Source organism: Oncorhynchus mykiss, chromosome 20 (assembly GCF_013265735.2).
Source record: "Oncorhynchus mykiss isolate Arlee chromosome 20, USDA_OmykA_1.1, whole genome shotgun sequence".
Taxonomy (NCBI): Eukaryota; Metazoa; Chordata; class Actinopteri; order Salmoniformes; family Salmonidae; genus Oncorhynchus; species Oncorhynchus mykiss.
The window spans coordinates 11,343,749-11,358,975 of NC_048584.1; the positions used below are offsets into that span (position 1 = coordinate 11,343,749).

The 15,227-nt window shown below is 48.8% G+C and overlaps 1 protein-coding gene across 1 annotated transcript; it reads right to left on the reverse strand.

The window, feature by feature from the left end:
* Nucleotides 1–4,258: 4,258 nt before the first annotated feature.
* LOC110498961 (synaptopodin 2-like protein) lies at nucleotides 4,259–14,377 on the reverse strand. Its single transcript, XM_036955761.1, has 5 exons — nucleotides 14,150–14,377; nucleotides 11,820–11,971; nucleotides 11,348–11,623; nucleotides 10,810–11,258; nucleotides 4,259–7,521 (listed from the first exon to the last, which is right to left on the reverse strand). Exons 1-5 carry the CDS (start codon nucleotides 14,249–14,251, stop codon nucleotides 4,673–4,675), a joined length of 3,828 nt encoding a protein of 1,275 aa, XP_036811656.1. The 5' UTR covers nucleotides 14,252–14,377; the 3' UTR covers nucleotides 4,259–4,672.
* Between the last annotated feature and the right edge of the window lie 850 nt (nucleotides 14,378–15,227).

Below are 15,227 nucleotides of genomic sequence, written 5' to 3' on the forward strand. Positions count from 1 at the left end.
ATGACTGGAGATCAACAGGACTAAAAATAGGAGGGGCGCTCGTGATAGTTAGCGTATGAAGATTCAAAAAGGGCCTAACGCCAAGGGAGCCACAGGACTGAGTTCAGTACCAGTTATTACCACAAGTGGATGAAGGTAGGGACTGTCCCATATGATCATAACACAACTCTTACCCAGTCCTTCATATTCAAAATCAAATCCAATTTCATTGGTCACATACACATGGCTAGCAGATGTTAATGTGAGTGTAGCGAAATGCTTGTGCTTCTAGTTCTGACCATGCAGTAATATCTAACAAGTAATCTAACAATTTCACAACAACTACCTTATACACACATGTAAAGGGATGAATAAGAATATGTACATATAAATATATGGATGAGCGATGGCTGCAAGATGCAGTAGATGGTATAGAGTACAGTATATTCACATGATATGAGTAATGTAGGGTATGTAAACATATAAAGTGACATTGTTTAAAGTGACTAGTGATACATTTATTACATCCAATTTTTAATTATTAAGTGGCTAGAGATTTGATTCAGTATGTTGGCAGCAGCCACTCAGTGTTAGTGTTGGCTGTTTAGCAGTCTGATGGCCTTGAGATAGAAGCTGAGTGTGAGTGTGAGGTTACTTTCCTGACACCACACTCCGAGGGCCCTAAACCTCCTCCCTGTAGGCAGTCTCGTCGTTGTTGGTAAACAAGCCTACCACTGTAGTGTCATCCGCAAACTTGATGATTGGGTTGGAGGCGTGCATGGCCACGCAGTCATGGGTGAACAGGGAGTACAGGAGAGGGCTCAGAACGCACCCTTGTGGGGCCCCAGTGTTGAGGATCAGCGGGGTGGAGATGTTGTTTTCTACCCTCACCACCTGGGGGCATCCTGTCAGAAAGTCCAGTAACCATTTGCACAGGGCGGAGTCGAGACCCAGGGTCTCAAACTTAATGACGAGTTTGGAGGGTACTATGGTGTTAAATGCTGAGCTGTAGACGATGAACAGCATTCTTACATAGGTATTCCTCTTGTCCAGATGGGTTAGGGCAGTGTGCAGTGTGATTGTGATTGCGTCGTCTGTGGACCTATTGGGGCGGTAAGCAAATTGGAGTGGGTCTAGGGTGTCAGGTAGGGTGGAGGTGATATGATCCTTGACTAGTCTCTCAAAGCCCTTCATGGTGGGGAAGTGAGTGCTACATCGTTTAGCTCAGTTGCCTGAGCTTTCTTGGGAACAGGAACAATGGTGGCCCTCTTGAAGCATGTGGGAACAGCAGACTGGGATACGGATTGATTGAATATGTCCGTAAACACACCAGCCAGCTGGTCTGCGCATGCTCTGAGGACGCAGCTAGGGATGCCATCTGGGTCGGTAGCCTTACGAGGGTTAACACGTTTAAATGTTTTACTCATGTTGGCTGCGGTGAAGGAGAGCCCGCAGGTTTTGGTAGCAGGCTGTGTTGGTGGCACTGTATTGTCCTCAAAGCGAGCAAAGAAGCTGTTTAGTTTGTCTGGGAGCAAGACTTCGGAGTCCGCGACGGTGGTATGATGTCAGTGACATAGGTAGAGACAGACAGACAGCTGGAGAGTTTCACGTCTAGTTTTATTTCTCTGTACCACAGAATAACAACTTTTAACAGCTTGCATATCAACAATCAGACAAATCATCACCACAACCTCCTACCTCCAGTCCCTTCACCACTCACCTCCCTTCCTTATAACAATAAAAGGGTGCACTTTATGAAGTGGGGAAAACATCTAACAAATGCATCCTGATGTACTACTGTGCAATACTCTGACACAATCACATGAAGCCCCCCCCCCCCTCCCCCCCCCAAAAAAAACAGGCTATTTTATAATATTCAGAATAAGAATATAATCACAATAATCATGACAATAATAAGTACAATATAGTTGTAACGGAGTCAGATCTCTATTTCAGATTCAGGCCTTTATGTGACCAACTGGGGTTTGAACCGGTGCCCCGTCATCGCTCCACGAGACTGTGTTAGGGGCTACCCCGAGTTAAAGCCACAATGGCAGCATGCCGCAGGCATATAGTCCCTCCTAGTCTTTACCAGATCAGCATATTACCGAACAGTTTGTCTCTTAGAGAGGACTCTTATTTCCTCTCCTCTAATCTATCTCTCCTCTAATCTATCTGTCCTCCAGTCTATCTGTCCTCTAATCTATCTCTCCTCTAATCTCTGTCCTCCAGTCGATCTCTCCTCTAATCTGTCCTCCAGTCTCTCTCCTCTAATCTATCTCTCTAATCTAAAGTGCCTTGCGAAAGTATTCGGCCCCCTTGAACTTTGCGACCTTTTGCCACATTTCAGGCTTCAAACATAAAGATATAAAACTGTATTTTTTTGTGAAGAATCAACAACAAGTGGGACACAATCATGAAGTGGAACGACATTTATTGGATATTTCAAACTTTTTTAACAAATCAAAAACGGAAAAATTGGGCGTGCAAAATTATTCAGCCCCCTTAAGTTAATACTTTGTAGCCCCACCTTTTGCTGCGATTACAGCTTTAAGTCGCTTGGGGTATGTCTCTATCAGTTTTGCACATCGAGAGACTGAATTTTTTTCCCATTCCTCCTTGCAAAACAGCTCGAGCTCAGTGAGGTTGGATGGAGAGCATTTGTGAACAGCAGTTTTCAGTTCTTTCCACAGATTCTCGATTGGATTCAGGTCTGGACTTTGACTTGGCCATTCTAACACCTGGATATGTTTATTTTTGAACCATTCCATTGTAGATTTTGCTTTATGTTTTGGATCATTGTCTTGTTGGAAGACAAATCTCCGTCCCAGTCTCAGGTCTTTTGCAGACTCCATCAGGTTTTCTTCCAGAATGGTCCTGTATTTGGCTCCATCCATCTTCCCATCAATTTGAACCATCTTCCCTGTCCCTGCTGAAGAAAAGCAGGCCCAAACCATGATGCTGCCACCACCATGTTTGACAGTGGGGATGGTGTGTTCATGGTGATGAGCTGTGTTGCTTTTACGCCAAACATAACGTTTTGCATTGTTGCCAAAAAGTTCAATTTTAGTTTCATCTGACCAGAGCACCTTCTTCCACATGTTTGGTGTGTCTCCCAGGTGGCTTGTGGCAAACTTTAAACAACACTTTTTATGGATATCTTTAAGAAATGGCTTTCTTCTTGCCACTCTTCCATAAAGGCCAGATTTGTGCAATATACGACTGATTGTTGTCCTATGGACAGAGTCTCCCACCTCAGCTGTAGATCTCTGCAGTTCATCCAGAGTGATCATGGGCCTCTTGGCTGCATCTCTGATCAGTCTTCTCCTTGTATGAGCTGAAAGTTTAGAGGGACGGCCAGGTCTTGGTAGATTTGCAGTGGTCTGATACTCCTTCCATTTCAATATTATCGCTTGCACAGTGCTCCTTGGGATGTTTAAAGCTTGGGAAATCTTTTTGTATCCAAATCCGGCTTTAAACTTCTTCACAACAGTATCTCGGACCTGCCTGGTGTGTTCCTTGTTCTTCATGATGCTCTCTGCGCTTTTAACGGACCTCTGAGACTATCACAGTGCAGGTGCATTTATACGGAGACTTGATTACACACAGGTGGATTGTATTTATCATCATTAGTCATTTAGGTCAACATTGGATCATTCAGAGATCCTCACTGAACTTCTGGAGAGAGTTTGCTGTACTGAAAGTAAAGGGGCTGAATAATTTTGCACGCCCAATTTTTCCGTTTTTGATTTGTTAAAAAAGTTTGAAATATCCAATAAATGTCGTTCCACTTCATGATTGTGTCCCACTTGTTGTTGATTCTTCACAAAAAAATACAGTTTTATATCTTTATGTTTGAAGCCTGAAATGTGGCAAAAGGTCGCAAAGTTCAAGGGGGCCGAATACTTTCACAAGGCACTGTATCTCTCCTCTAATCTATCTGCCTCCAGTCGATCTCTCCTCTAATCTATCTCTCCTCTAATCTCTCCTCCAATCTATCTGTCCTCTAATCTATCTGTCCTCCAGTCTCTCTCCTCTAATCTATCTCTCTAATCTATCTCTCCTCTAATCTATCTGTCCTCCAGTCTCTCTCCTCTAATCTATCTCTCTAATCTATCTCTCCTCTAATCTATCTGCCTCCAGTCTATCTCTCCTCTAATCTATCTCTCCTCTAATCTATCTGTCCTTCCAGTCTATCTCTCCTCTCCATCCTCCACTACTCTCTCGTTCCACAGGCTTGTCTTTAGCACATCCTCCATGTATCAGTTTATCACTCAACTTCATTCATTACTTTCACCTTTATTCTGTGGACCCCATCGCTTTAAATAAACTTCACATTGTGTCCCTTTCTATCTCTCCCTCTCCATGTCGTTCTCATTTTAGATCACTTTTTATCTTTCTGATTGTCATTAAATACTTATTTTACATTCATATATGCATACATATCAACTATATCAACAACGCGTATCAAGTATACATCAAACAATATTTTTTACGAAGAGAAACAGAGGTGGCCAATTTATGAAATGGGTGGTGTGATCCAAGAGTTGCAATAGTGCCCAAACAAGAAATCAATAAAAGCCTGCAATGCACCATACTAACATCTTCTTAGACGTGACAAAGACCAAAAAACGAAATCACAACAGAATGTTTTATATTCCTGTCGTTTCGTGCCAATCCATGACCTGCAATCTCAGTGCGTGGTGGATCCGGGGCGCCAGACACTGGGTTGCAGACCCAGGTTAGAGGTGCTGAATCTGGGGCGAGGAACTCTGGAGGGCTTGGTGGAGGCGGGGCAAGGTGGGGTGTGGACAAGAGGACTGAGATCAGGGGCACTCTTAAACTGCATGTTACCCTGTTGAGGGGCGTGGGGCTCGGAGGGGTAGGGGTGAGGGTTAGGGACATGGGCAGAGGGGAAGCTAGGGAGCTGAGGGAGGGGGGTGTTGGGGGCTGGAGGAGGAGGGACCCACTGGGGCTGAGGCGGGTAGGGGGTGTTAGAAGGGGATTGGTAGCAGGGAGTGGCTATGGGCAGAGGGGAAATGATATCAGACCTCCACAGCGGTTCTCCCAGTGTGGTCGCTGACCGTGGGACAATGATCGTAGGGGAGGGGCCTGTGGGAGGTGGCGTGGAGAAGCGCTTGATCTCATACACACGGGGCGTCTTGATGGGCCCATAGGAGCCGCCCATCATGCGCGGCTGCTGTTGATAGGCCTGTGCTTGCTGGGGAGTCCCGCCCCCGTAACTGAAGAGGGAGGAGTTTAGCTGGTAGGGCTGGCGACTCATAAAGTCCAAAGCCTTGATGCCTTGAGCCTTCTGACCCCCAGGAGCGGCTTTATGCCCCGCTGGTCTCGCACCCTGCCCTGCTACCCCCGCCCTCTGGCGCTGGGCCTGGGGAGGGCAGGAGGGGGAGAGGAGGGGGTTGTAGCTGATGGGAGGGGGGGCTCTGCAGCTGGAGGAGTATCTGAATTGAGAGGGGAGGGAGAGGGTGGGAGAGGGCTGGCGGGGGTGGCAGGGAGAGGGTTGGGGTGAGGAGGGGGTGCTCTCCACCACATAGCGATCCATCCTGCTCTGTCTACGGGCGAACAGCTGACCCCCCTTCCCTGATAACTGGGGTACCTGTGGAGGGCCCTGCGTTTTAGGGGCCACAGGAGGGGGCTTGGGGCCTCTCCGGGCCTGCATGAAGTTACAGGCCTCGGCCCCCAGCCTCAACCAGTCCTCTTCAGGGCCAGACTCACCTCCAGTCTCCACACCTCCCACTCCTCCACTAGGCCCCATGGAGCCGGGACCGGAACCGGGGCGTGGACCCATCCTGGTTGGTGCATCCGGGTTTTGGAGCAGTTCGAGCAGGGCCGGGTTGGGAGACACGTCCTTCTTGTTCTCCACAGACGGACGGAACATTGGCTTCTTGTTGCTGCGACGACGTGCCTCCGCCAGTATGCCTGTTCTGGAGGCGGGGACGGCGATACGCTGCTCACGGGAGGACAGCGAATCAGAGGATGGGGGCTGGGCAGTGGAGGGGGTCGCAGTGGCAACATAGGGGTTGAAGGTCAGGGGAGGAGGGGGTTGGGTCTGAGCAAGGGGGGGTGGGTGAGAGTAAGGTGTGGGATAGGAAGGAGGGAAGGATTGATTAATAGAAGGAGGAGCAGAGAAGGACTGGGCAGCCACAGCAGAGGATGGATAGACTGGGGCGTCAGGAGGAGGGGAGAAAGGTTGTCGAGGAGGAGCAGAGAAGGACTGGGCAGCCACAGCAGAGGATGGATAGACTGGGGCGTCAGGAGGAGGGGAGAAAGGTTGTCGAGGAGGAGCAGAGAAGTGTTGAGTGGGGGCAGGAGGAGGTGGAGAGAAAGGTTGAGGAGCAGTCAAGGAGCAGAAGTGTTGGGTGGGTTGAGGAGGATGATTCGGAAGAGAATAGGGGGCAGAAGAGGGAGAGAAGGTGGCAGTATGGACAGAGGGAGGAATGAAAGGTTGAGAGGGAGTGTAGGTAAGAGAGAAGGGAGCTGAGGCCAGAGAGGGAGGAGATAGAACCGGAGGACGAGGGAGGGCAGTGGGAGGAAAGAGGATGGCTGCTGCAGGTCTAGGGGGGATATAGAGAGAGGTACTGGAGACTGCTCTCCTTGCCTGGGGTCCCCCTGAAGGGCGAGGAGGGGCAATGGTCACCATGGATACCGCAGCGGTGGGTTTGGAAACCATAGTTACGGCAGGAGTGGGCTGGACGGGTCGAAAGATGACAGGGGTGACTGGAGGGCGAGATGGGGCGAGGCCTGAGGTGAAGGGGCATGCCGTGCGGTTATGGATCCCTCCAGGCGGGTTAGGGTTAGGGTTTAGGTCAGGCTGGAGGTTAGGTGTGTGAGAGGGGGGGGTCAGAACCACACTGGCCCGACTCACCCCTACAGGGCCCCCGTTTGACAAACCTGCGGCCGGGGAGGGGTTAGGGGCGGGGTTATAGGCGACATGGGTGACCCTTTTCCTTTGCTGCTCAGACTGCTCCGTCTCTTTCCCCTGATAGGCAATGGAGTCCAGCCCTGGGCTCTGATAGGCTGGGGCATTCGCCACAGAGCCCTGATTGATTGACACATTAATCTCTGGGCTCTGATAAGCCGAGGAATCCAACCCTGAGCTCTGATTGGTTGGTGTTTGGGACCTTGAGTTATATGTGGACGGACAGGCGGAGCTCCTCCTATCCAGCAGGTCCAGGTATCCGCTGTCCCAGGTGGGGTCAAAGGTTCCAGCGAAGCCCTCTTCATCCACCTCTGAACCCGAGGGGAAGGAACTCCCCTCCTCCTCCTCTCCCTCCGTCTCTCCCCCAGTCTCAGCACCCACCTCCCCCTCCGTCTCTCCCCCAGTCTCAGCACCCACCTCCCCCTCCGCGCGGCCGAAACAGGTGAGGGTGAACTTCTTGGCACGCTGGCGTCTCTTCTTGAACATGAGAACTCCTTTGGAGTTGGAGTACGGAGCGTCGGTGAGCAGGGAGGCGATGGAACGACATTTAGTACGAGCCTCTTTCACCTGCCTGTCTACCACACTCTCTCCTCTCTGCAGCTCTGGGAGACACGGGGAGGGATGTGAGGAGGGGGGAGAGGGAGAGCAAGTAAGAGAGAACAGAGGATTAAATACAGGAGTGTCAATTGGGTATGGCAGTCGCCATATCATAGCTCACCACCAATGATTTAAAACAGGCGATTAAAATCATTCCAATCTCAATTAAAATGCAAATGCAGTTTAGAGGTTTTTGTTTGTATGTCTGGCTTTATATAGAGCAGAGATCTATAATGAATGATGAGATACTCATGTCTCCGCCCTAACAAGCCCAAGTCAAAATAAGCCCATAGAAACGGATTGGGTTTATTTTGGACAGATTTTGACGGGAATGAAACCTCTCGCTTCGAGAGATGGCAGCCGCAGGGAACAGCGGGACTTTTTCCTCAACACATGGCAGAGGTGAAGATGGCTGTAGTAGTAGGTGGCTTTGGCTAGGTAACTGCCAAAGACATCTGACTTAACATGAAACTAAACTGGAGTTTTAATCCCGGTGCTGAGCTAGTGCATCGAATGTTAAGTAGCACATTTTGCTTGTTTTTGCCGTTCTCCAAATTGCATTTTAGAGTTTGTACATTTTGTAGATAAGCAGTAAATTCAGTCACTTTTTGAAGAAATCCCCGTCACTTTGCCGTACACAAGGTTTAGCTGAAATGATGCCCCTGATTAAATAAGTAACTGAAATGAATAAGAAAGGTCTGGTTAGAATTATGTCTGTGATCAACAGAATGACATCATAGCATCTGGAATGTCACTCAATTCCATGACGACACCATGATAGGTGACACCATCAACAAGTGGGGAGGGGCTCAACCCTGACAGACAGGAGAGTGTGCTGGTGGGGGGGGGGGGGGGGGGGGGGGGGGGGGGGGCTCAAAGCTCTAAATTCCCCCTCCTCCCCAGTTGAGCAGCAACCTGTTAGACTGTCTGTCAGTATCCACATCCCTGTCTGCAAGGGCGTAACTTTGTGTTACATATTTAGTGGTCAGGGTTAATGGGTTCCGGGGTCAACACCTTTCTAGGGGGGTTCGAGGACATGCCCCCCCCCCCCCAGGAGACTTTTTAAAAAATGGCTGTGAAATGCTTGTTCCTGGTGAATTTTGCGGAGAAAATACAAAATATTCATGATAAGTTGGTCAATATATCCCAATCTCATCGGAAATACCAATAATGTCCGTATTACTTTTGAACTGTAGGTCTAACTCTAAGGCTGTGTTTTCACAGTCTGCCCAATTCAGAGTTTTTTTGCCAATAATTGGGAAAACTATCCAAATGAGTTCAGAGAGTCACCACCGTACCCCTGTAAAAGCCTTGACCGCTTCATGCTTATTTGTGTACCCTTCACCACGCCTGGCATGTAATTATGTCTGTAGAATGACTGTGAGAAAGTTACTTCTGGCAACTTTTACTTCAAAATGAATGTCCAGAAATGAGCCTAACGACATATTGGTCGATATTATCAGGCTGCTGTACTGCTGATGCAGCATAGTGTTGATAAATACATAGACTGGAGCATGGGGTTCCTCATCGGTATTTGTGCTAACCATTAACTAGATCAGCACTTACCAAACCTTTTTCAGTCATGGCCCCCCCTTTCATTATGGGGAAACGTCCTTTGCACACCTGTCTGGGCACGCGCATGCACACACACACACACACAGTCTATCGGATTCTCCCCCTTACTTCACCCACCTCACATACGCGCAACAACCTTGTAAAAGGTGTGTGTGTGTGTGTTGTTCTAGGTCGTCAAGAACAATTTACTCATTACTCTTAGCTGTGTGTGTATTATGAGAAAGGGCAGGTCACTTGTCCCCTCAATCAACAGTCTGCCACTATTGTCTCTGTCCAAGAGGTAACCTTGCCTGAAACCTGACTACTTGCATGAGCGCCTCAAACGAATGCCTAGGCTTTAGCTCAGCAGGCTAAACCGGTGCTTGGGATGAAAATCAGTGAGTCCCAACCAACTGCTATAGTTCAGGGTGAGGTAGACAGCTGTGAGACATTCATATAGTCATCTATGCAGGTCAGACATGCAGTACGTATGTCTAACTTCATGGGAAGAATGTTGTTTTCACATAAAGTATCCTTGAAACCTTATTTACAGATTCAAATAAATAGGGTATATATATATATATCATTGATCATATAAATAGGGTGTATATTATTGATCATATAAATAGAGTATATATCATTGATCATATAAATAGGGTATATATCATTGATCATATAAATAGGGTATATCTCATTGATCATATAAATAGGGTATATCTCATTGATCATATAAATAGGGTATATCTCATTGATCATATAAATAGGGTATATCTCATTGATCATATAAATAGGGTATATCTCATTGATCATATAAATAGGGTATATCTCATTGATCATATAAATAGGGTATATCTCATTGATCATATAAATAGGGTATATCTCATTGATCATATAAATAGGGTATATCTCATTGATCATATAAATAGGGTATATCTCATTGATCATGTAAATAGGGTATATATCATTGATCATATAAATAGGGTATATCTCATTGATCATATAAATAGGGTATATCTCATTGATCATATAAATAGGGTATATCTCATTGATCATATAAATAGGGTATATCTCATTGATCATATAAATAGGGTATATCTCATTGATCATATAAATAGGGTATATCTCATTGATCATATAAATAGGGTATATATCATTGATCATATAAATAGGGTATATATCATTGATCATATAAATAGGGTATATCTCATTGATCATGTATGCTGCCCCCTCCCCCATTGCACATTCAGCTGTGTGTATCACTAAATGTGAGGTCAGTTGTGTCCGTGTGTCCATCAACACCAGATGGGAATGCTAGCTGCCCAACTATAAATACTCTGGAAGAGACCAGGGCTTAGAATACCGACTGGAGAGACGAAGGGGCAGAAATAGGAGATGAAAATAGGAGATGAAGGCTTTGATTCATAGGATAGACAGCAACTGGAAATATCTCTTCCTCTCTTCCCTCCCTTCCTCCCCCCCCCCCCCCCCCCCTCCCTCCCTCCCTCCCCCTCTCTCTCTCTCTAACAACCCCCTCCTAGCTGACCACAAGGTGAGAGGCTGAACCTACAGCAGAACAACACCAGAGGGAGTCCTATCACAGCTCAGAGACCTTTACGCCCACACACCCGTAACACTCAGACAATCCACAGGCTTCACGGAGACCGTTCAAAGCAGCTGAATTGTTCACGTGTCGGCGGTAGTGTGTATAGTGTGTAGGGTATCTGGTATAGTGCACTCACTGGCTTGCCTGGCCTTGTCCTTGTACGTAGTAGATAGATCATCACTGAGTGGGGTCAGCTGGGCGCCCACCATGGGAACCATCTGTCGGCTGGAGCCCAGCATCATGGCTCCTTTAGCCCGCTCTGGAGACACCAGGGGTGAGCAGGCCAGACCCACACACAACCCTGCCTCCTGGAAACCACTGTCTCCCTCTCCCTCCGCCTCTCTTCCCCCCGTCGGCTCCCCCTGCTCAGGATGTGGGACGTGCTGGGCTGGGTGGGTCCACTCTGGCTGGGACTGGGGGGGTTGGGGTTGGTAGACCACCTCCCTGCGTGGTACTCCAGGTTGAAACCCCCCTGTTCCCAATCCTGTTGGTTGCTCCCACTGTTGGATCACACCGTTTCCAAATGTGGGTAGTTGCTCCCAGGGCCCCTGCAGGGAAACCCCTCCATCTGGAGCGCTCTCATACCTGGAGGAAGAGAGAGAGAGGGATTGGATAGGTCAAGCTGTCATAATACAAACCAGGAAACAAGGTTGGGGATGATTATTGTCTCGTACCCGCTCAACTCCGAGGTCTCCTCCTCCTGCTGCTGGCGGCCTGGAGAGCGCGTGTGCGGAGGTGTGCGTCGCTGGCGGCGGTGTGTGTGTGTGTGTGTGTCCGCGTCACTGTCCGTCTCTCCATAGTAGGCCTCGCTGTCAGGGGGGGAGGTGATGGTGAGGCAGGCTGGCCCGTCAGTGGGGGAGAGAACGGGGTGTGTGGGTGTGTGTGTGTGTGTAGCTATATGTGTAGGTGTACGACCTGACAGGGCCACAGTGTGGACCCCAGACCTAAACCTGGAGACAGAAAGAAATGGAGAAAGATAGTCAGGCTGTGTGTGTGTGTGTGTGTGTGTGTGTGTGTGTGTGTGTGTGTGTGTGTGTGTGTTCATGTATGTATCTGCTTTGTTTATTATATACCTGTATCAGTCTAGTGTATGTGTGTATTTGCTTGCATGTGTGTGCGTGCGTGCGTCTGTGTGTGTGCTCTGACCTCTTGATCCTGAGGTTGAGTGTGTGCCGGTGGGAGTCGATGAGGGTCATGGCCTGGGCGTGGCTGAGCTCGGCACACACACGGTCGCCAATGGCAACCAACTCATCCTCCTCCCTCAGGCCAGCCCTGCATGCCTTACTGCGCCGTCGCACCTGAAACACACACATTAATATATACACACACACAGCCTCAATCCAGTAGCATGGAATCACATGGGGGGACAACTCAGTTACGAGGTTATGGGGTGTGAGGTCATTATCGCTTCTGGGACATGGGGAGGGGGAGGGGGGGCTGAAGGGTGGTACAATTTAGGCAATGATGTCATAAACCTATCTTTACTGAAGGGGGGTTGGGGGGTGGGAGCAGAGCTCTATAGACATGGAGAGAGAGAGAGAGCGAGAGAGAGCGAGCGAGAGCGAGAGAGAGCGAGAGAGAGCGAGAGAGAGCGCAAAAGAGCAAGCAAGAGAGCGAGCGAGAGAGCGAGCGAGAGAGTGAGAGAAAGAGAGAGAGAATGAAGGGGTGAATAGAGGTGCAGAGAAAGGGGAAGAAGGAGAGAGAGAAATGAGGAGGATAGAGCGAGCTGGTTAAGAGAGATACAGGGAGAGAGATGGGGTGTGGAAAGAAAGGGGGAGAGAGAAAGAGAGAGGGAGGGAAAGAAAGAGCAGGTGACAGACGACAGATAGCAGAGACATGTCATGCTAAACAGCCAAATATCTAAGGGATAAGACTCTCAAACCAACCACACACCTGTTGAGCACAGTCTCTTCACACAAAATATGGTACTACACAGACCCTCCAATAAGACACCTCTACCCCATTGACACACACACACACACACACACACACACACACCCAGCCACTGTGGGAAAACACAGTGAAAGAGGGGCTATTAGACAGATGCACCCCCCCCCCCCCCCCCCCCCCCCTTTCCATACACACATTGCAGGCCCTGGGCAGAGGGCAAGCATCACATTCACCATGTGTTCCCCATACACCCCAAAATAAACCCCAGCAGAGGAACCAGCCACATGTCTAGACGGACCCACAGAGCAGCTAACCAGGGATGTAGCCTTTTAACACGCTTTATATGGTGAATGATGTCGACCTACTTTTCAAATGAGCCTGGTTAGCATTTACCTTACTCACCGCCTTTCACCTCTACCGGTCAACAACACCAGACAGAGTGTGTGTGTGTGTGTGTGTGTATGTGGAGGGCAGACGTGCCTCAGATAAGCCCAGCTAGGAGTAGAGAGGTCCGTAGGATCAGAATAGCTCATTTAAGAGGAGCTGGAGCAGGCCATGGAAAAAAAGGCCTCTCTCTCTCTCTCACTCACACACACACACACACAACTACAGATAAAACTGGAGGTGACCTTGGCAACAGAACAGTGGTTAGCTGCTCATCAGGACCTTGTTTAGCTGAAAGGTGTGATGGAGAAAAAGCCTGCATTTCCTGCATCTCTCCCATGGGGAGGGTTGGCCACCCCTGGTTTATAGAATAGAATAAAGTAGAACCCAGTACGAACATCTATGCCAAGCAGAGTCAGTTCATGGCCCATCTTTTCACAATATATTTTCTGGTTAGATTAAATGCATTCTGCTCTGTCAACACCAATGTGTTTGCGTGTGTGTGTGTGTGTGTGTGTGTGTGTGTGTGTGTGTGTGTGTGTGTGTCCACTTAAGAGAGCATGCCCTCAATTCCTGTGCTCGTGTCTTGCTAGCACACGACACCGACAGAGATAATTCCGATCACACACCATCTCAAACACACACACACACACATTAATACATAGAGATGAAACACACTTAAACACCAAGAAAGCTCATAGAGCATGTGTCCATCAGGGTCAGCCCATGACCCACGGTGCCTAAAATCCAATCACCATGACAAGCAAACAGACTCTGTTATTTAGGAAGGGTTGCACAGCTAAGTCATGAATATAACGACTCCATACAGAACTTGCCCAGCAGCTCAACGTGCTTTACATTACATGGGAGGGGAAGGGGGAACTTGTAGCACCCACCTGGCTGATGCCCCAGCAGTCATTTTTGTGCCAGAGGGTTCAGTTATCGTACCACTCATGACCAGGCAGGCAGCGCAGGACACAGAGGAGGGCAGAACTCTGACGGCCTGAGCCCGCCATCAATATACACCTGCTGTTCCCTAGCCCTCTCCTGCAACTGTTACTCCATGATCTGCCCCCCCCCCCCCCCGTGCTCCACTCTTTTCCACACATACTCATACCATTCTACAGCCCACAGCCCACCGTACAACAGACACACAGCCTGTTGTTCCACCTACCCCACTCTACCCCACACACAAGTCGTACCTTGGACACCTGCAGTGGTGTTTGATGCTCAACTCCTCCTTGCAGTCTGAAGCCCCATGGAGCCCCTCCTGAGAGAGTGACCACCACCTCCTCTGCTACCATCACGACTCAGTAACACACACACACGCTGAGTCACACTGCACACAGGGAGTATGTCTCTCTGGTTCTTCCGACTGCTCTGTGTATTTGCTGTCTCTCTGGTCTGACATAGTTCCTCTGTGACCCAGCCCACTCCACCCAGAGAGGGGGGGGGGGGGGGGGGGGGTTGAAAGGGAAGGGGTTAGAGAGAAAGAAAGAGAGAGAGAGAGCGAGAGAGAGAGAGAGAGAGGGAGGAACTGGTTTCCGTCTGCTAACAGTGGAATGCTGTGTCGACTGTCAGCGGGGGCACAGGGTGTGTGTGTGTGTGTGTGTGTGTGTGTGTGTGTGTGTGTGTGTGTGTGTGTGTGTGTGTGTGTGTGTGTGTTTTATATCCACCACACGTGTCATGTCACTCTGCAGGATGCTGATAGATCCTCCCAAAATAACCCCCTGACCCCATCACACATACTGCCCCGACCCCCAAACCAGCCCTCTCCGAGGCTTTGTGTCCAACTGCCCTGAGTGAAGAGGACAGAGTGAGGTTGGAAAGGAGAGGGTGAGGGGTATTTTAAGAGCAGAACATAGGTCTACATATTGTGATCCACATTCACAGTGAGCTAAGGCCCGCCTGTCATAGCGGGTCAGTGTTGCTAGGGGGTGCTATTACACTGCTGTTATGATAACACCAGAGATTTGTGTCTGAAGCGTACCAGTTTTGGTAATAACAGTAGCCTACTGATCATATTTTTTTACCGTGACGTCAGCAACTCGTGGCCACATTAAACTGGCCACACGTTTTTCGGATTTAAAAACCTGGGGTCAAATGCTATGTGATTAACCAGGTTTCCATCCAACATTTTTATGCGAGTATATGCATGTCGGATGAAACGAATGTAATGACAGGCCAGGCCTGATGGAAACAGAAAAATGTTCAGTAAACTTTCAAAATGTCGACAAAACAAAATACGCTAGACAAGGTGGAATCTTTTTGTGTCGGTAA

Excerpts from the sequence above, each read along its gene's own strand:
- LOC110498961 (XM_036955761.1), bottom strand. The coding sequence starts at position 14,251 with ATGGTAGCAGAGGAGGTGGTGGTCACTCTCTCAGGAGGGGCTCCATGG. Across the intron at positions 11,259-11,347 it reads GAGACCTCGGAGTTGAGCGG|GTATGAGAGCGCTCCAGATG; the intron begins GTACGAGACAAT and ends CTCTTCCTCCAG. Across the intron at positions 7,522-10,809 it reads GGACAAGGCCAGGCAAGCCA|AGCTGCAGAGAGGAGAGAGT; the intron begins GTGAGTGCACTA and ends CGTGTCTCCCAG.